At 47.6% G+C, this 22,453-nt stretch overlaps 1 protein-coding gene across 1 annotated transcript in view; it reads left to right on the top strand.

Moving 5' to 3' along the window:
* GDI2 (GDP dissociation inhibitor 2) overlaps positions 1–22,453 on the top strand; it is a 292,509-nt gene that overhangs the window by 202,588 nt on the left and 67,468 nt on the right. The window contains exons 6-7 of the mRNA XM_086918937.1: positions 1,998–2,129; positions 7,941–8,040. Of these exons, the coding sequence (XP_086775063.1) occupies positions 1,998–2,129; positions 7,941–8,040 (232 nt within the window). The remainder of the gene's footprint in view (positions 1–1,997; positions 2,130–7,940; positions 8,041–22,453) is intronic.

The raw sequence follows: 22,453 nt of genomic DNA, 5'->3' as shown, positions 1-22,453 counted from the left end.
TCAGTCTTTGACCATAAAAACAAAGAGAGAAAAAATAGAAGTATAAACGGTACAACTTCAGCGTCCGCATGTGCTCTTGGCATGCATGGGTGACATTAGAGTAATAATTGCATTTCTTAGATATGGGGTAGGAGGCAGAAGGGAGGAGAGAATCGCACAAAACCGTTCAGATGTAGAATGTACAGTCTTTGCAGATGGCCACAGCTCCTTTGCTATGGACTTCCCACACCCCTCACCTGGTCCCCCCAATCATGTACTAGCATTGGGCGCGAGTGTGCGGTGGCCTCCGTGAACTGGGCGATTGGGCAGCAGTCAGCATGGGCAGGTCAGTAGATCCCCTATTGGACCTGTCCTCTGAGTCACTCTGCCTTTCAGTTTCGTGATTGTATAGTTTTGTAATCATGTTGCCCCATATCTCAAGTTCCTGTTCTGCGTTATGGTCTGTGCGAACTCTCCGGAGCCTGTACTCTTCAGCCACTGACCACAACATATGCTTCTTTAAAGGTACATTTAGCAGCAATAGTGGGTTATACAAGAGGCCATATATGGAGATGTTTTTCACATCACCTGTAATGAAGAGGTTATTGAAAGGAGTCTAAAGAAGAGCACCTCCAAGGAAGATACCTGCACCCACATGGAATCTAAATGTGGCACTTACTCAATTAATGAAAACACATTTTGAACATTTGCACCACGCTACACCACAGATGATGATCTTGAAGACGGAATTCGTAGTAGATATAACTTCTGTGCGCGCAGGGTAAGTGAGCTAAAAGCACTCGCGCTAGAAGAACCATATTTTCTCAAATGTACAAGGACAGGATAGTAATGAGGACAGATCCACTGTTCCTACCAAAAGTAATCTCACAATTTCACATTAATCAAAACATCCAAATTCCACATTTTTTATCCTAAAACCAGATGCAAGCAGAAAGACCTTTGCATACATTAGATGCAAAATACACCATGACGTATAGCTATGAAAAGACAAAAACAGAGTGAACAACTATTTGTTTAATTCGCAAATAGTTTTCTGGGAAGACCAGTAGCCAAGAACTCAATCGCATAGGGGATAGCACAAGCAATTTAGTTGTGCAACACGTATGCAGAAGAAAAATTGAGTGCTGCACCTAGAGCACATTCGACAAGAAAGAAAATGGCAATCACTGCCTTTGTGACAAAGTTACCATTGTAGGAAATCTGTATGGCAGCAGCGTGGCCATTACTGTATTGATATACGAATGAACAAGGAAGCGCAGGTAGGATAAAAAGTCTTAAAACATCTGTTTATCAATCAATGCCCCTCTTCAAATCAGCTGCCACAAAGTTAAGAAACCGCTACAAAATCGATAAACAGCATGAGAATCCAGAAAAAATACATGCTGAAAAACGTTTCTTACCTGTCGGAGTAGTTGTGCAGCTTGAAATAATTTCTGGATTCACAAGCGAACCACCCACCTCCAGCAAGAAGATGGAAGGAAGAAGCAAAAAATGGAGTAAAAAAATCTGAAGATGACGACCAAAGGTCGGAGCTTCTGAAGGAAGCAGTACACCTTCACAAATGACACCAAATGGGGGACCGTCGGTGCCCATCAACGAAGTAAAATCTAAAATGGAAAGACTACAAGAAAGTGGAGAATTCTGTACCCAACAACTAGATGGAGAAATAATGCACAGCATGTGAATCCAGAACATTCTTCATGCTGCAAAATTACACCAACCGGTAAACTATGATAGTGGAGATAATCCTATTGAGAATCTACTTAATTGATATAATCTGGCAGATTACTGAACCACTGGAATGTCCTTCAACATTTAATGACTCCATCTATTTTACAGCAAACCTCTGTATACCATTGAGTTATGTATTAAATGCATTGTAATACAGCCTTATTTTCTGCAAGAGAAAACTCCAACGCATTAGATCATGCCATTGTTTTTTGGTAGGCAATTTTGACATGTTGAAATAACCCTCAATCGCTTGTTTTCTTTTCAAGCTACCTCGATCAGCCGTGCTTTGAAGCCATCAACCGGATTAAACTCTACAGCGAATCTCTCGCGAGATATGGGAAAAGCCCTTACTTGTATCCACTCTATGGCCTTGGTGAGCTCCCACAAGGATTTGCTAGGTAAGTCTTAAAGAATTATTTCTAAAGCTGTTTGTCATTTAGCATGGTAAATCATTTATAAAATGGTCATAAATCAGATATTCCATTATACTTACGCTGATTTTGGAAATACACAACTTTTTGTTATGTCTTGCTGTTTTTATTTAACAAACCGAAAATAATAGCATATTGCATGCATGTGGCTAACCAAATTCTGCACCTGCTTCCACTAATATCTTTTCTTCTACTGGGCCCCCTTACTATACTTGAATATGGTTGAGGTGTCCAATGTGAGCACAATGCAATACCTTCAACCACTGATTTGAAAGACTCAACAGTGTGCCAAAATATGCTTGTTACATTGTTATTTACTTTGTCAAAATACGTGTTCACTTTGGGTTTTTATCTTGCATTCTATAGCAACAGCACAGTCAACAATCTGAATTCCCCTAGGCTAGTTTTGTAGGCAATAGCGATAATAAATGTTTTTTTTAATTATATATAGTTGGGGATAATAAGTGCATAAAGGCATTTGGTTAACAAGTGCTAAATCAATCTGATGGACACTTTTAGCCGCAGATCCCTTACCATAGAATATTCCTCAGACATCCAACTGGTCCCAGTTTTATGTCCCATTGTGCACCAGTAGGTGGCATTGTTTAGCTCTGCATGGCATTGGCTGCGCCATAAGTGGCCTGTGTGGTGCCTATATAGGCGCTTACCCCAGCGCACTGACCTCTATTCCCTCTTTTCTGCACCATCCAGGCAATCTCTTCTGAGTCAATATTTGATGTAATTTTTTTGGACAATTTTTGGACCATATGCCCAAAGAAACCAACCTGTTTCAAGTCTTGTGCTGCCTCTCGCGGGCAAATGTCATAACACATCCTCACTCGGTACGTCTGTGGAGGCTTTGAGAATTGCAGGACTATGAATCTGATGACCATCCCCAAGTGGGCTATGAACTTCTATCCGCTTGCCTCTACACTCCACACCGCTCCATGTCCCATTCACTAGGGAGGGACCACTCTCGTAGTCAAACGTGTTGGTAAATGTCACGATCCCGGACTTCTTCAGATAAGTCTCACAAGAGAAAGTCCAAAAAGTGGAAGCGTTGGTCAACTTCTCAAAGTCGGTCCTTTCATCAGACGACACGCCGGATCGACCTCTCAAATCTAGGCCTCACTCCCACATAGTCCTTGTGAATTCCACACCTGACACAGGGTCTAGTCTGTGCTTCCCCAAGTTTGCCAGAGTGACCCCTGCCAACCTCAAAAGTTTTTTGAGGCCATGAGCCTCATTTTTGGCTAGTCAAACCCCTAAGGTGCGCCTTTGAGCCCCATGGGTTCCGAAGAGCCTCCGACTTGAGGTTTGCCGGTGGGTCCGACCTCGGTGCTAGTTGGGCACTCTGGATCAGTTAGTGGATCCAGATTGGCCCTAGCCATGACTTTGCGACCTTCTCCAGGGACCGTTCCAGTGATGCTGTTCCCGGCAACTCCGATACAGAGATGTACCAGCATTCTCCTATGTGTCTTTTCCTGAACTAACCAGTCCCACACACCCTGAATTAGAGATGGAGCTCTCTTTTTATGAAGGACACTTAGTAGAACAAGAATGGAGGTGATCTGAGGCTCCCTTTGGCTATTCTGACCCCCTAGTAGAGTTTATGCCAAAGACACGTGGTATGAGGACCTGACTGGTGCCAGTGGTCTCGACACCTCACCAGACACTGGTCTTCTCTCTCCTCCCATAGTGGCTATGGAAGAGAGGGTGACTCCTTTTCGATGATGTTTCAGAGTTGAGGCCCTGGACCATCAGCTGCCCACGGTTGAGGTGCTTCAGCACAGGTACCCTCTCTGAACCCCTTCCCCCTTTTAATGAAGCCCCACTGATGTCTTGTTTGGGACCTAGGCCAAGCCCTGTGCAGGTGAAGGCACTCCTTTGCACAGGACTATCTCCTGCGGCCATCGCCCCTGCGCCTGGGGAAAGACCCTTCCTCACCCAGCATCCCATTCCTCAGAGCTTGGTAGTCCAGGCCTCAGTCTCCAAGATAAATCCTGGCATATTCTCTACCACACCACCGGATATGGAATCCAAGAGCGTGATTCCTTTTGGAAAGAGGATATTCTTTCACCTGCCCAGCACTGCAGTCAGTGAACCCAGTATGATTATTGGGATGTTATTCCCATACTGTGTGGAGTACGGTTGCACAAGTGCTGCCTATGATCTCAGAGGAGGCCCGTGCCGTACTCTTTCCAAGCTTTTGCTGACTAGAGAGTTGTGTAGAGAGCTGGCTCTGTATATTCTATACCTAAGGTGAGGTATAGTGGGCACAGAGTCCCCAGAGGTTTAGCAGAGGCTAAATTAGGTAAGTGCTAACAGCTCTCCTTGTGGTAGTGTGGACAAGCAGGTAAACCTATCCAGAGGGTGTGTTAAGCATTTATTGTATTCACTCACTCAAGACTGATCGCACACACTTGGAGACTGCATCCATGCCAATTAAGTAAGTATAAAAAAAGTTATACTTAGGTTTTATTTCTAGAATCAAGCAGGACATGGCACAGGTAAGTGGAATATACTCTCAAATGCAATATTTTACAAGGAAATGTAGTTGTAGATGAAATTGCAATTGTTACAGGTTTGTATTGGCTTTCAAAACAGGTTAAATTACACAATTACCTTTGGAATACTTTTAGATTACACTGGGTGATCTGCCTAGATACCACACCGGGGATCTCACAATACAAGGTAAGTAAGACTTTTTAAGGTTTGCAGTTTAGTTACTTTTTCTTTCTTACAAAAGTTCAACTCAACTGAACATTTTTAGGAACGAAATTTGTAACATTGGTTTCTATGTGAGAAAAATGATTAACTGTTCAGGTAAGTAAATGACTTACGAGTGGGACTTTTGGGGGTTAGGACCAAGGTTCTTTAAGGTCTAAGGCTCTCAAGTTGCACCACCAGCTGCACTTGGGCGGCCGAGTGCAGAGGCCCACTGTTAGCCAATGGTGCAAAGTGGGCCTTCGGTCAGGGACTGCTTACGAGCAGGCCACTCTGATTTGGGAGCTTATCTTCTGGGGTTAAGGTCCCCTCTGCAGGGTCTAACAATCTGCATAGGAGCTGCACCACCAACAGCACAGGGGCGGCCTGGTGCAGTGTGCCAAGGAGACGTTTGGGACCCTGTGGATTCCAATGGAGATTTTCAGTTTGGCAAAGAGAATGGAGGCTCGGACAGGGAGGCTTCCTGAAGGTAACCACCAGCTTGAGGGAAGAGGATTCTTGAGGGATAACTGGACACAGTCGGTTGGGCCACCCAAGGCTGTAGGCAGGGGTGTCTTTTGGCGTCTGGTTCTTCTTACCAGCTCCAGTCCTAGTCAGGGGAACCCTTCAGGCTGAGGCCGCAGGCATCTGCTTTAATCTTGAAGGAGGTCAGGGGTTAGCAGATCAGGATCACTGGGGCGACCTCCTCGTGGTGTTGGGCAACTCTAACTCTGGTCCTGGCCGTCTGGTGCAGAGTGGTGCAGACTCTTGGGTCTGGCTGGAATCTGAATCTGTTGCTTGAGCAAGTCCGGCGCTCACTGGAGACAGGGTCTTTGCAGGGAAGGCGGGGCAAGTCCTCCGGGTTCTGGGGCTGCTGGGCAGACTGGTGTTCCGCTGGAGCAGGTCGTGGTCTGGACAGGCCGGTAGGGCTGGGGCAAAAGCAGTTTGTGCCATACTCTTCTTCCTTCAGCACGGCTCTTCGGTCCTTCTTCTTGCTTGTCTGGGGAGACAAGGTTCGGGGTCACCTCTAAATACTAAATTTTGGGGCATTTCAGGGAGGTCAGGTCAGCACCAATGGGTCCCTTCCTTGGGGTGGGTACACCCCTTATTGTGCCACCCTCCAGCGGGAGGGGGCATATGCCTCCCTGGTTGACTGGGTCCCCCCCATCTTCAAAATGGCGGGTACTAAGATGTGTGCTTTGTCTCGCCTCCTTAACCTAGAGGGAGCATTTAGGATTATTACTGGTCTCTGAAAACCAATAAGGGTCGCCTGGACTTTCTGCACAGTGTACCTCGTTTTGGTGCACTGTTTAGCGAGGCAACTTCCTACATGGAGTTTCCTGTACAGCTCTTGCTCTTGAAAGCGTTTCCTCTCAAGTGGAGATCACGACTCCTGCACACCTTTCCGCCAATACCATTCTAGCCAAGAGTTCTCAAGATCAGAAACGGACGGGCCTTAGTCTTTGTGCCTTCCAGTTGGACATGGAAAGTCTGGTATCCTGAACTCATGCGCATCTGACCTCTGATCAGGATTGTGCTGCCAAATCTGTTGATCCTCTGTCTACACCCTTGGCTTAAATCTTTTTGTTTTCCTTATCCCTTGCTTGACAAAGCCATGCTATGGGCACCGTTAAAGGGTACTTTTCTGCCATTTCAACCTTCCTGCGGTTGTTGGATCAACCCTCTGTGTTCAAATCACCCGTTGAGTGGTTTCCTAAAACGTTTCCCCCAACACCTTGCCCCAATGAAGCCTGAATTTAGTTCTCTCCTTCCTCATGTGTTCGCCTTTTCAGCCCTCACACAGATTAACTCTGGGACTGCTTACCATTAAAACAGTCCTCCTTGTGGCTATAACATCTGACCGATGGGTTAGCAAATTGCAGGGGCTTTAGACTGTCCCCCATGCCCATCCCCTCTGTACTCCACAGTTTCCCCAGATTAGCTGGGTCTTGCGACTCATGCTTCCTCCTTGTCAAAGTTGGTCACACCTTTTAGCATCAGGCAGAACATCACACTGCCAACTTTCTTCGCTCCACCTCCTCCTACCAAGAAAGAGGAGAGACTGCACCACTTGGACCCAAAAAGAGCATAGTCATTCTACATTGATCATACAAAAGATTTCCGGGTTGGCGATAAAACTCTGTTGGATGTGTGGGTGCGAAGAAAGGAAAGGCAGCCCATAAACCAGATTGATTGTCTCCTGTATCAAAATTTGCTACAGAATGGCACAAAAAAAACCCTGTGGGCTTGAGAGCTCATTCCAGCAGAGCTAAAGCTGCGATCACTACTCTAGCTAGAGGCATGCCAGTTCTGAACATCTGTTAGGCAGCGAAGTAGGCCTCACTGCACACATTTACCAAACACTATTGCCTAGACATTTTTATCCGGCGTGGCAAGCATTTCGCCAGTTCGGTCCACCAGGACTCTTTAGTATAAACCGCTTGCAGACCCATGCTGGGGAAGATTTTTAATCTGCTGCTAGACATCTCTATTAGAAGCACAAGATTCTTACCTTTGGTTATGCGTGATCTGGTAGATACTCTATCTAGCCACTGTTTCCTTACCAGACCCTCCCTCTTGTCTGTTTTGTGAACTATAGTCTCACATCATGGAAATTTGCTGCTTGCTTCCGGTGCAGAACAACAGTCCTGAAGGGACTTCAGCGTGCTGGGGTTGGCGCCTATATAGTCACTGTGTGTGTCACTTGTGATGTAGACGCTTGTGCGGGTGACACCGAACAATGCCATCTAGCTGTGCGCAAAGGGACTGCTCAAACATTTTCAGATCAATTCTAATGCCTGTGGAATATTCTAGGGTAATGAATCTGCAGCTAGATAGTTTCTACCAGATGTGTCATTACCAAAGGTGAGTAACTTGTTCATTAGGTGATTTAATATGTTTACATTCATGATTGTGGCTGACCTGGAAAATGTTTGCTTTTGTTAAAGGTTGCAGCAAAATTTCCTTAAAAAGCAGTCCTCCGTTATTGCAAGATTATTGCAAGCTGTGTCTCTTGTCTTATTTGTAAAAAGTGCACTTGATTCTTAACTGGATAATGGTTTTTGTTTGTAGGCTAAGTGCCATCTACGGCGGTACCTACATGCTGAACAAACCGATTGAGGAGATTGTTATGGAAAACGGAAAAGTGGTTGGTGTAAAGTCTGAAGGAGAGGTAGGTTTTCTTTGTGTGTCTTTTAAATTCTTTTTTCTGTTTTAGTTTAACGTGCTTTCTTGATATTTGCAGACATATCATAAACCAAGCACACGTGGATGCAGTACTATGCCCAGAAGATTAAGCATGGTCAGAACTCTTCACAGGAGCTTTTTCGGATCGTGAAATCCTTCTCTTTTGAGCGGGTTTCTGCTTCGATCACTCCCTCAGAGAAATTTAACCAGATCGCACAATTTTTCTCGTGGAAGGTCTCAAAGATTTATGCGTCCTTTCTGAAGGGAGTTAGGTACTGGGCCTTCACCACCTGGTTTAATGGATTATCCTCTCAGTATCAACACTGTATCTGTGACAGAACTTCGCGCCCTTGTATCTGAAGTGAAATCTGGCTCTCCGATATACCATTCTCCCCCTGTAATTATGGAGTGTGGATTGGAGGCCATTCTGCTGACATTATGTGAACAGCTCAAACTATCGTTGACAATGGGTCAACTCCCCTCTGCCACTGTTGTACCTCTTCTGAAGAAGCCCACATTGGATCCTACCAAACCAGAAAACTTTAGGCCTGTATCTCTGCTTCTATTTTTCTCTAAATCCGGGAAAAAACATGTGGGGGGCATGGCCAAGGAGGCTACAATGGCGGTCGTGCCTTGCTGAGGCTTCTTACCGGGTGGACTAATCGGCTGCTTCCCAGTGTCGCCCCCGGTGCAGAAACGGGCATCCAGGCTCCGGAATTCTCGGGGCATCTGCTGGTGTGGAGGGCCCCGTGGAAAAGGACCAGAACGGCGAACCCCAGCGAAAACCCGCATTTGAAACGGGTCACTGCGTCCCTACCGCGCAAGCTGAAGTGGGCGGGGACGGCTGAGCGGACCTCCCGAATTACTGCGCCTTTTGGTAACCGTGAGGAGGAGAGGCAGCTGTAGACAGGGGAACTGGCCTGGGTCACCCCCCTGGGTTGCAGGACACCGGAGCACCACTACCACGGGGCTGCCTGACCTCAAAATGGCGTCCGGCGCTAACGAACAAGAAGCCTCCTGTGCAAGAAAGCGGGGGTCACACCGATCTGGGTCCCCTCCGCCTGCGCAAGCCACTTACTGATGTGGACGGCGAGCACGGCGGGGGCTTCCTACACCCATAGCGGCTGGGCCCCGCTAAGTGACCCCTACGGTGCTCATCTACAGGGTGCGAATCGGGGGGAATCACCCCCCAATTGAATAACTGGGGCACCCACCAGCGCAGACGGGACAGTGCTCACCCAGACGCAGCGACAGAGGTGACTGGGATTTGCAGAGTGACCGTTGACAGCCAGCATCTCCACACCCGGACCCAAGAGCAGAGGGCGGTGAGACGTGCCCGGAGGCGCAATGGGGAAGCCCAGGGCCACGCAACACACCACAGTGCCAGAGACCACACCAGAAAATATGCCACAACCCAAGTCGGGGACCAAGTTGGCAGCGACCCCGTCCGATATGTCCATTTCGGACAAACTAGACTGCGTTTTGGCGGCCATTGAACTCTCCAAAGTATCTATGGAGGAGAGACTGGGCACTCTAACGCCTGACATCAGCCTCATCAAGCATGACCATCGGAAGCTGGCTGACCAGGTCAACGATGGGGAGGACATGATGGCAGACCTGCTACCTACAGTCAAGAACCAACAAAAGACGATGCGTGATGTCCTGTCCCGCCTATCCGCCGTGGAGGAGCGAGTGGTTGACCTAGAGGGGCACTCAAGGCGCTGTAACATTCGGGTGCTTGAACTACCGGAGGGGATTGAAGGGCAAGATCCGGTGGGTCACATGGAAGCATGGGTGAAATCCTTCACTCCAACAGTCGATCGATCAGCCTTTTTCTCCATCGAGCGCGCCCATTGAGTCCCGGCATGCAGGCCCCAACAAGGAACCCCCCCCCCCCCCCCCCCCCCCCCCCCCCTGGCAGATGCTCGCGAAATTCCTCCACTTCAGAGACCGGGATGCAGTACTCAGAGCAGCCTGGCGATCGGGCCCCCTCCGGGTTGAGGACAAGAAGGTGATGGTCTTTCCGGATTATGCACGAGCGCTGCAATAGAAGAGATCGCTCTTCCTAGAAGTGAAGCAACGAGTCCGGGCCAATGACATCCAATATTCCCCGCCAGACTCAGAATTATCTACAATGATACTACTTTATTTTTTACATGTGCGGAGGAAGCCAGGGACTGGGTGCACCTGCACTGCCTGCAACTACCCGGATCAGGAACTGAGCGGAGACCGAGACACAGGGCGCCAAGACCCAGGAAACGTCTTCAAAACAATGGGCGCATTGTCGAGACCGCTTTGGCGCGGAGCCCCACGCAAGGCTCCCCAGATCTGTAGCAAATCATGCAAGAGCGCTGTGACGCCCTGCAGGCTGTGACAGCATTACAAACCTCGCCGCCCTCAGATGACCTGGACGGAGCCCCACGGCTGTTCTCCTCGGCAGGCGAGAACGATATCGACGAAACCTCATCCAAGGGAGACTCGATCACCCTAACACAAGTCAGCCCCCAAACTGCAGATCTTATAAGTAAGAGTCCCATCAAGATGACATGACCGGGTCTTCCATGGAAACGCTTTCTCAAGACTTTCGCACCACACAGTTGCGGAATAGCCTTGTGATGGACGGGTCAAGGACCCCCTCCGCCACCCTCTCTAACTACACAGGTACAGATGTCCCGTATCGACCGGGTACCAGATGACGCACACTGTTCCTTCACAGCCCGCACCCTGGACTGCCCTCACATACACAAACTACCACCCCATTGTTTTTAACAGCTTGTTCACGCTCACTTCTCCAGAGCTTGCGTTTGGACGTATCGCCCCGGCGATAGGTCCTCAGTATTTGGAACGTTCCCCGACCCCAGTTCATAGTTCACCCACCCCATACACCATATTCTCTTCATGACTCCCCTCGACAGGGCAGGAGCGCACCCTGATGATTCCACACAGCTTCGCACGCAGTATCCACCAGCGCGAGGTGAGGGGAGCCACCCACTATTCAAAACTACTTTGCTGAAAACACAGGCACTACTCCCACGATGTCTCTAGAATGGGACGCTTTTACAGTGGTCTTACGAGGGGCGTGCATACGGCAAATTACTGGTGTGAAACAAACACTAGAGAGGGCGGTACTCTGGGCAGAACAATAAGTAGCACAGTTATCTAAAGAGGAGGATCAGCAGAAATTCCCCCTGTGCAGCTGGCGGAGGCCAAAACTATGTACGAGGAGGCATGTGCTGTACTTTAACGCTATAATTTTTGCACATAAACGACTAGAGCTCACATGGAAGGAAATCGCGCCGGCACCCTCCTAGCTTGGCTCATTCGCCAAGAAACACAAACACAATAGATTACAGGCATCCGCAACGCAGTGGGGGACATTTTATCAGCCTTCCCTGACTATTACTCCGAGCTTTACAAGGAACCGACCCAGGACCGGGGGGGGGAACACATCCAGAACATATTAGCCATGGACGCTATAGTCCAGATTACGGAAGACGAACGCAAGACATTGGATAATCTCTCACACTGGCGGAACTCAAATCCGACATTCGCTGCCTAGCCAAAAACAAGGCGCCGGGACATGACGGGTTCCCAATAGAACTATATTTCGCATTCTCTCAGCAGCTGGTGCCGCAGCTGAGAAGGCATTAGACACCCTGGCGTGGCAGTACCTCTTTGAGACACTTCGACGGGTGGGCATTGGACCCCAATTTATAGCATATAATCGGCTAGTATACACCAACATTTTCACAAGGGTTAGAATAGGCCGCTACATATCCTCTCCCATCTCGATCATGCGGGGCACACGCCAGGGGTGCCCCCTGTCCCCAATTATCTTTGCCATCACCATGGAACCGCTGGCAGTGCGGCTGCGGGAGGTGGGCGTACATTGCGGCATCCCACTGGGAGGTCGCACCAATTTGAGTCTCCCTTTATGCGGATGATCTTCTCATCTCTGTTAGAGATATTACGGCAGACCTCTCCTCCCTCTGGTCCACACTCAAAGGTTTCGAGAGGGCCGCAGGGTTGTGTGTGAATTGGGGAAAATCCTCTATCCCTTGCACCCGAATCCCCACAATGGGAAATTCGAATTGGAGAGTCCTCGCTGGCATGGACGGGCAACACCTCACTGTACTTGGGTATCAGACTCAACCATGAACCCCGCGACCTCCTGGAAGGCAACCACTACCGAGCCCTCTGTGGACTTAAAAGCCAAGTTAGTTTCTGGCGAACCCTACCTTTGGCTCCCATCGGGAGGGTGGCCTTATCGATAATGGTGCCCAGTCTGCATTACTACTTCGCTAATATTCTGGTTCGGTCACCACTGTCCTTTTTCCAAGAGCTAAATTCATTACTACTCTCCCTGATCTGGGGGAAGGGCCATTGCAGGGTGGCCTATCGGCCTTGCAACTGCCTCGCGATAAAGGAGGGATGGGTACCCTGTCCTTTGAGGCCTATTTCTTAGCGGCACAGCTGCAGTGGATGTCACGCTGGACGGCACACCGGAACCTCAGGGAAATAGAAGCCCAAGAAGGACAGTTAACAGTCCTGGAGCTGACACGAATGCTTCTTCCAGGTTCCACCCCAACCCGACTCATCCATTACTGGTAAAAACTGCCAGGACCTGTATCATGCGGATCCACGGTATGTGCATGGGTTTCCTGCTGTATTCCCCATTATTGCCGCTGGTGGTGGTAAAGGTCGTGAGTTCTACTCAGCGGTAGATCTCAGGATTTGGACTGAACACCAGCTCACCGAAACAGAGGCTATGTTCTCCGATGGTCAATTGCTCTCCTTGCAGGCTTGACCGAGGGAAACGGGCTTTCAGTCGGTCAATTCCTATTACACCAGCAGTTGGTGGCGGACTGCAGAGGTACCTGGAACCTAGGGGATGGGGAACCCAAGACTCATCCGGTACTGCACACACTGCTCCAGGGCGGGCAGACACCACATCACGTGGATCTACAAATCCATCATGGAACTAACACACGTACCACTGACGCGCTTATGAGTCCACTGGGAGGAGGACTTTGGCCGCGACCTCCGTGACAGAGTGTGGTCGCGGGCCTTAGAGCATCACAAAAAGGTGTCCCGCAACCAACGATTCAAAAATGTCCAGTTTATTGTGCTACACAGCGCGTATCTCACGACCGCACTGCTTAAGCATTTTTTCCCGACCTCCCACTTTGAATGTCCCCATTGTCGCGCGCATGACGCCCCCTTTATACACATGTTCTGGACGTGCCCGGTAATACAATCCCTATGGATGACGGTACACACCACACTTCAACCAGTCACAGGCCTCATATACTTCCACACATGGGAGGCATGCGCCTTAGCCATCTTCAGGCGCCAGAAATGCAAGTAGGTAGAGACCAAATTTGCCCTGTTGGCCATCCTGCACGAAAACGTAGTATTGCAGTGCACTGGCGCACTGTAGAGGGTCCACCAATAGCGGCCTTGTAGGGGGCGGTAAAGAAGTGGGCTGCGGCGGAAGATTACCTTATTCGCTAGGAGGAAGCTCGAGGCGTACGAAAGCGTCCTATCTCCTTAGAATGGGCGATGCTCCTACACAACTTTAAGCAAACACTAACTGATGGCGCGGAACCCCCACAGGACACACAAGTGATGCCCGGACCAAGCGCACCCTGAGCCGCCTGTTCACCTCCCCTCCCCTCCCCTGCTACATGTTCTGGAACATGCACTAATGCACAAACTAGAATAGTCTGCATACATTGGATCGCATGTTACGGAGCTCCACCGCATTTGCCCTCACCGTATGCGCCCCGCACTTCCCCCCTCCCCTCATGATCCCTTCACTTCCCTGGTTTCAAATCCCAAAGTTCAGTTACGGACTATGGATTTCCACTTACCGCTATCTTTTGCAGGGGACTATGGACTAGGGACTGTCATACAGGTGGGGAACAGCGGCAACCTTGCCAGTGACAGCACCCACGTTGACTCTCCGCATCCCCCATGGAGATGGTGGGAGATTGCCCCCAGAGACCGTTTACCTCCCTGCCTACTAGAATGTCTATGACGCTATTTGTCACGACAATGATAATTTTGATTGTAATGCTGTAACAGACTAGTACGGTTTGTCTCATGTATGACCTGTATAAGATTGAAATCCAATAAAAAGGTTTACAACCAAAAAAAATCAGGGGAAAACATGTTAATCAGCAGGTGATGAGGTATATTACGGCTAAAGAGCTTCTGCACGATACTCAATTAGGGTTCCGCCCTCAATACAGCGCTGAATCTGCACTTTTGCTTGCTTGAGTGTCGTTGAGACTCATTGCTGATGGGGGTAAGATGGCTGCTCTGGTAATGTTGGATTTGAGCGCAGCCTTAGACACTGTATCACATGTCCTCCTTCTTGAGCAACTCTGACGGCATGGTGTCTGAGATCTTGCTCCGAGATGACATTCCAACTTTCTACAAGGCCGCACCTTTCAGGTGAGCCAAAAGCAGCGTGCATACGCTGATGACACATGGCTAATCATCATTTTGACGCAAGATGAAGGCAGGTCTGCTGACCGTTTTAGATCTTCTCTGCTAGGGTTAGCAGAATGGTTGGACTGCATCTGCCTAAAGCTGAATGCTGAAAAAAACCTAAATCCTGGTCTTGTGGAATCAACCCTCTATCTGCTCCACCGCATTGTAGTCTGATGCTCAGGGACTGACTCCCAACTCCTAAGCAGAAAGTTAAGACCCTTGGCATCTGGTTTGATAATACTCTCTCTTTTGCTAACCAGATAGCCTGCTTTGCCGGGGTCTGCTTTGGCCAGTAAGACAGTAATCCAAGCCCACCTGATCTCCCATCTGGAGTACTGTAACGTTTTGTATTTTGGGGCCACGCAAGGTAGTCTACAAATGCTTCAAAGAGTACACAATGCAGCAGCTAGGCAGCTACTGAACATTCCCAGAAACTCATCAACTGGGTCAACCCTTGCTAAACACCATTGGCTTCTAATTAGAAAAAGGATTTTTTTCAAATTTCAAAGCCTAATGCTTTTGCCACAAGATCTTTAGCCTTAAAGGACCCCGAGATCTTCATTCCCTGATTTGCCCTATCATCCTAGCAGATGTCTTGGGTGTACAGGATCAGCATTCACTGTGATCCCTAGAGTAGAAAGATCACAAATGGGAGGCTGCTTGTTGAGTTTCCTGGCTGCTAAACTGTTAAACACCCATCAAGACCTGTTCTTTTAGACAATCTTAAAAACAGCTTGGCTATATATTATTGACCATTTTAGGGCAGGAATCGTAGCTTCTAGACAGAGTTACCAGTCGCTTAAAAAACTCACTAACGTAACATTTTGGACCTCGGCTTTTTCTCTGAAAAAAATCTAGCAAAAATGTGTCTCGTGTTTCTGATTCTTCCTAAGTGCGTAGATCGGAGTTGTGTAACTCTGAGTAATTTATCTTCGGTAATGAAAGTGCCCTGTCATTGTGTTGATATGGATGTGCAGTCCTAGAAATTAAGTACTCAAAATGTATCACTTAAATCCCTTTGGGTTCTTGCTCAAGATGGTGCTATGATATGATGGTATTGGTTACAGAGTGTTGAGAGATTTTGCATAGATTTCTGGAGTTCTGAATAGCATGAATACCCCTTTCACATCTTAGTTGAGTATGTATCATTTATCTATTTTGAAATAAATGGTACTTTCTCTGGTCTTCGCCTGATTTTTGGCCAAATGCCATTCAGTTTTGAATCCACAATATTCTCTAAACTTCATAGGCACTGGTTCGACTAATTGAAAATGACTTGCCTTTGATAACACTCTGTTCGAGGCATATGAACTGCAGATCCTACATTTAGCAATAGATCGCCACCTGGTGTTGGGCTCGGATGATTGCAGGTTGTTGTTTTCTTGGAAGAAGTCTTTGTAGTCACGAGATAGGTGACTCCTCCCTTGGGCAATACTGCGCATGGTCATCGACTCCATCTTCAGATTGGTTTTTTCCGCCACTGGGTTTGGATGAAAGTTTTCCGCTCTGGCTAGAAAATACTTTTTTTTTGCATTTTTCGAAGCGAGAAACTTTAAACAAACTTCTTTCGACATCGAATAGACTTTCGACATCACCAGCTACATTCCGGTGCGTCGACGCGGGCCGTTGGGCCCATCGGTGCCGCCTCATGGACAGAGCTCCATTCAAGAGATGCCCGGTATGTCGAGCAAAATTCCCTCATAGCGACCATCACGAGGTTTGCAACCTCTGCCTCTCGCCACAACACAACGAGTCGACCTGCACAGCCTGTGCCTCCTTCCGATCGAAGAAGACCATCCGGGATCGGAGGGCCTGTCGACACGAGATGAGGAGATCAGCACCAGCACCGGAGCCCATCTTTGAGGAGGAGATTGTCGAAGAGGACTTCTCCGAGGACGAATATCCAATCGAAGATATGTCCGAGGACGAGGCTCCACTCGGCGCAGAGGAGGACTCGCCTGACCTCCAGATTTTATCGGGGGCAGAGGATTCGGACGATTCGATTCCATCTCAACAACCCGTGAGTACATCTGCCCCTGCACGACAGACATTACCCAAACAAAAGGCAACGGTCAGCACTCCGCCCATGGGGCCCAGTCAAGACCGAAATTTACCCTCTAATGCCCCGCCTTCGGGCCCAGCTCCGAGGAAAGAGAATACGCCTTCCGGTGCCTCGGCACCGAAGAAACACCATGTGCCAGTTACACCTCCATTGGCACCGAAACATCCTTCGACACCGAAGGACTCGTCTGCACCGAAAACAAAACACCCATCGGTGCCCAAAGACAAGGACACTTCGGCACCCGTACCATCGGTGCCGAAGCCAAGACTTGTACCAGACCCAAAAGCTTCGACTCCGAAACCTTCCGGTTCAAAAAACAGAGGGGAAGCCATTTCCGGCGCCCAGGCCCAGCAAAACCTGTCTCCACGCCAAAACCTCTAATATCGGTACCAAAGACCCCAGATAAGACTAAACAACCTTCGGCACCGAAAACATTGCCAAGAGACTCAGTTACTCCTCCTAAGGCAAAGAACACTAGACAACCTCTATCGGCTCCGAAAAAATTGACGCCGAAGAAGATTATAGAAGAGGAAGAACTGTTTAGACCAGATCCTAGACAGAAAAAGGTCCATATTAATCCAAAAACTGGACATGTGGAAGTAATTCCTTATAAAAAGAGACCAGCGGACACACCACTTACACCTGTGGTTCCTGCCAAAAAGGACTGTGCAACTTCTCCAATGCACCAATCCTCTCCTTCACCTTCTTCCTCTCCTATTACTCCATATGTGGAACCTATAACTTCTCCTATTCAATCTCCTGCATCATCACACCACACTGACGAGGAGTATGATTTAGGTGGGGGGGGGATGATGTTCCAGAGCCACATACATACTCTTTAGATGAGGATATCAGCACAGAATATCCCAAGGATGATGATACATATAATTTTGCACAAAATAATGCACCAGACATCCCTGATCATACCCAACAAAACCTTCCCCTACAGAGGATAGTATTGGGTTTAATCATTTATTAAACAGATCTGCACTTTACCATGGTGTTCCTATGCACTCTGCCATTGAGGAGGACTTTTTGTTACACTTTCGAACAGTCACAAAGGTCTACCCAAATATTACCAATGATCAAGGAAGTCATTAAACATGCTCCAGAGATCCAGTACGGTGTAGGGTGCTAAATCCTAGAATAGAGAAAAAGTATAGGCCAGCACCAGCTGATCCAGTATACCTTTAGGGTCATCTGCCATTAGACTCCTTGGTAGTGTCAAATGCACGCAAAAGGGCCAATTCTCAAACTTCTGGGGACACACCCCCGCCTGACAAAGCACATGGCGCATAGCAAGTACACAGGCTTTACTCTCACGCTACAACAGGGCTCATTACGATCAACTAGAAAAGTTAATGGAACACTTACCAGATCAACACAAAGATCTGGCAGCAGAACTTTTACAGGAAGGCAAAATAATATCTAATGCCTCAATTAAATGCGCACTAGATGTAGCTGACACAGCATCCAGAGCAGTGAACACTAGTGTTATTCTCAGGCGTCACGCATGGTTACGCATTTCGGGTTTTAAGCCAGAAGTACAAACTCTCATCCTAAACCAGCCCTTTAATCAGAACCAATTGTTCGGGCCGGAAGTAGATAATACATTAGAAAAGATGAAGAAAGACACAGACACCGCTAAGTCTATGGGGGCATTACAATCCACCCAAACTAGAGGTTCTTTTCCAAGCAGACCGGCGCAGACACGTCATCTTTTAAAACACACACACAAACCTCCTCTAATAAAGGCTATTTTAGAGGAGGATACAGAGGCAATAACAACAAGGGAAGAGGTAGTAACAACAACCGCTCCTCTTCCACTCCTAAACGGTGACTTACCTCTGCCTCCCCTACAGCATTCCACTCCTGTGGGGGGCAGACTTTCACAGTTCCTACCTGTCTGGAACTCCATCACAACAGACAGGTGGGTAAGACAAATTATCCAACATGGCTACTGCCTAGAACTCTCAGCAACCCCCCCAAAACATACCACCCAGGCAGCGTCCAATGCATGCAGAACACATAACTCTGCTTCAACAGGAAGTTCTAGCACTTCTACAAAAAGATGCTATTCAAGTAGTTCCGTTAGAGGAACAAGGAACAGGAGTTTCCTCCCGTTATTTCCTAATTCCAAAAAAGGACGGGACATTAAGACCAATTCTCCAACTTGCGCCCCTCAACCACTACATACAATCAGATCATTTTCACATGATCACTGTACTACAGGTACTCCCATTACTACAACAGGGAGATCTTCTGTCCACACAAGACTTAAAGGACGCCTACTTTCACATTCCAATACATCCTGAGCACAGGAAGTATTTATTGTTTGTCATACAAGGACAACACTATCAGTTCAAAGTCCTTCCATTCGGGGTCACAACAGCACCACGAGTGTTTACAAAGTGCTTAGCAGTAGTGCCAGCACATCTCAGAAGACAACAAATACATGTCTTCCCCTACCTCAACGACTGGCTCATAAAAGCAAGATTGTTCAACCATTGTGCACAACACACAAAACAAACAATGCAAACACTGCACAACTTAGGATTTACGATAAACGACACCAAGTCGCACCTAGAGCCTTCGCACGTTCATAAATATCTAGGAGCTACTATAAACACATCTGTAGCTCTAGCGTAACTCAGTCAAGCCAGGATGCAAAGTATTCAGAACTTAGTCTCCCTTTTTCAATGCCAGCCCTCTCTACAAGCCAGAGTGTTCATGAAACTAATAGGCATGATGGAGTCTTGCATCTTTATAGTTCCTCACGCAAGACTGCAAATGCGCCCACTATAAGAATGTCTAGCACAACAGTGGAATCAGGCTCAAGGTCAGCTCACAGACCTGGTGTTGGTAGACAGCCGTACATATCGCTCTCTGCAATGGTGGAACCCCAAAAACTTGACAACGGGACGGCCGTTCCTAGATCCAGTTCCACAGATAGTGCTCACAACAGATGCATCCCTCACAGGATGGGGAGCCCATCTCTTGCATTATACCACACAAGGTCAGTGGAACAATCAACAGAAACAGTTCCACATCAATCATTTAGAGCTGCTAACAATTTTCCTAGCTCTCAAAACTTTTCAAGTACAAATCCAAAACAAAACTGTCCTAGTCCGGACGGACAATGACAGCCATGTATTGTATACAAAAACAGGGGGGGGGGACACTCTCTGCAACTGTCCCAACTTGCAGAGAACATTTGGAGATGGGCCATCCCTCAAAACATACATCTGACAGTAGAACACCTTCCAGGAGTCCACAACCAGATAGCAGATCTGTTGAGTCGCCAGTCACAACAGATTCACAAATGGGAGTTGCACCCGCAAGTTCTTCAACCATTCTTTCAAATGTGGGGGCATCCACAAATAGACCTGTTTGCCACCCACAAGAACTCAAAATGCCCAACCTTCGCCGCCAGGTTTCCACACCCACGGTCAGAGGGGAATGCAATATGGATAAACTGGTCAGGCAGATTTGCGTACGCTTTTCCGCCTCTCCCACTCATTCCACTAGTAGTACGCAAGCTCAGACAACAGTCTCTCAAACTAATACTAGTGGCCCCCACATGGGCACATCAGCCGTGGTTCACCACGCTACTAGATCTCTCACTGGTTCCACATCAGAAATTATGGCTCACGCCATCCCTGTTAACACAGAACCATGGAGAAATAAGGCACACAGAACCAAGCCAACTGAATTTGGCGATCTGGCTCCTTGAGTCCTAGAGTTTAGTTAGTTAAACTTACCACCAGAATGTATGACTATAATTAAAGAAGCTAGAAGACCCACTACCAGAGCATGCCATGCTGCTAAGTGGAAACGATTTGCAATATACTGTAACAACAATCACATTGATCCTTTGGATGTTTCCATCCAAAATATCATTTGCTACCTTCTACATTTACAAAGGTCCAATTTGACTTATTCTTCCATACGCCTGCATCTAGCAGCAATTGCAGCGTATTTACAAAATAGACAACATCTATCTCTCTTTAGAGTACCTGCAATAAAAGCATTTATGGAAGGATTACAAAGAATAATCCCACCTAGGTTACCACCTGCTCCAGTATGGAACCTAAATGTGGTCCTTACAAGACTCATGGGACCCCCTTTTGAGCCGTTACGTAAGTGTGAACTGCAATTCATAACATGGAAAACCGCGTTCCTTGTTGCTATCACCTCTCTCAGAAGAGTTAGTGAAATACAAGCATTCACAATACAAGAACCATTTTTTCAAATAGATCCTAACAAAGTGGTTCTTAGACTCAATCCTAAATTCCTACCAAAAGTGATTACTCCTTTTCACCTAAACCAATCAGTAGAGTTACCAGTGTTTTTTCAAAAACCGGATTCTGTTGCAGAATGAGCTTTACACACCTTAGATGTTAGAAGAGCTCTACTATATTACACAGACAGGACTAAATCCTTCAGAAAGACAAAACAACTATTTGTATCTTTCTCTCCCCCACACAAAGGTAATCCCATCTCTAAAGGAGGAATTGCTAGATGGATTGTAAAGTGCATTAAAATGTGCTATCACAAAGCTAAACGTACACTAACAGTTCCTCCTAGAGCACACTCCACTCGCAAACTAGGAGCCTCTATGGCTTTCTTAGGAAACATACCACTAGAGGACATATGCAACATGGTCTACAATACACACCTTCACTAAACACTATTGTGTTGATGTGCAAGCCAAGCAGCAAGCTGCAGTAGGCCAAGCTGTTCTTGAAACACTATTTCAGTATGCTGCAACGGATACAAGCGACCACCGCTAGGGGAGACACTGCTGCACAATCGTTGCTAAATGTAGGATCTGCAGCTCATATGCCTAGAACGGAAAATGCTACTTACCAGTATGCATCTGTTCTTGGCATGTAGAGCTGCAGAATCCTACATGCCCTCCCGCCTCCCCGGGACTTGTATCTGCTCCAGTACTCATCTTACTTAGATGCACACGCATGGACATCCTTTCTCTTTACTTCTACTAACTCCATCATTTCCCATCATGGCGAAAAACAATCTGAGGATGGAGTAGATGACCATTCCAAGAAAACAACAACCTGCAATCATCCGAGCCCAACACCAGGTGGCGATCTATTGCTAAATGTAGGATTCTGCAGCTCTACATGCCAAGAACAGATGCATACTGGTAAGTAGCATTTTCCTTCTGGTGTATAATATATTCCATACCTTTTGAATATCCCAGGCATCAAACTGAATTTGGAAACACTTCAATAGCTCTCCATGGGTTGAAGGGGTGCTGGTTCCACTTCGGCACCAGAAACTGCCTCCATGTAAAATTCCTAGAGCCATAAAGTGCTCCTGTCGGCTTACTGATGTCAGTTTCTATCCTCATTTTATGCACCTTTCAAGGCAGAGGGATGAGACTAACCTCAGAAAGACAGGTGTAGTACTTGCTATTGTAATGGGACCTTACTTGGAAGTCATGCGTTCGAGGCATGTGGGCCGCTAAATTCATATCTTGTGCATAGATCGCCGCCTAGTGTTGGGTCCGGATGATTGCACCTTGTTGTCCTGGAAGAGTCTTTGAAGTATCACAAGATAGGCGTCTCCTCCCCTGGACTACAGTGCGCATGGACATCCTCTCCGTCCTCAGATTGGTTTTTTCCGCCATTGGGTTCGGATGTGTTCCGTGACTCTCATTCGGAACCTATAGGAAAAACTTGTTTTCTTCAGGCCAAAAGGCCTCTTTAAGCGTCGGTATTGTACTTCGTTCGGTCTGAGTTAACTTATCCGGTTCCCGGATACTTGAGCACGTGTGCTCCTAGCTTTTAGGCCCAATCGAAGATTGACATCGACG

The sequence above is a fragment of the Lissotriton vulgaris genome, chromosome 1_1 (genome assembly GCF_964263255.1).
Source record: "Lissotriton vulgaris chromosome 1_1, aLisVul1.2, whole genome shotgun sequence".
Classification (NCBI taxonomy): Eukaryota; Metazoa; Chordata; class Amphibia; order Caudata; family Salamandridae; genus Lissotriton; species Lissotriton vulgaris.
The sequence above is the reverse complement of the archived record's forward strand: the minus strand, read 5'-3'. Positions and strand labels throughout refer to the sequence as shown.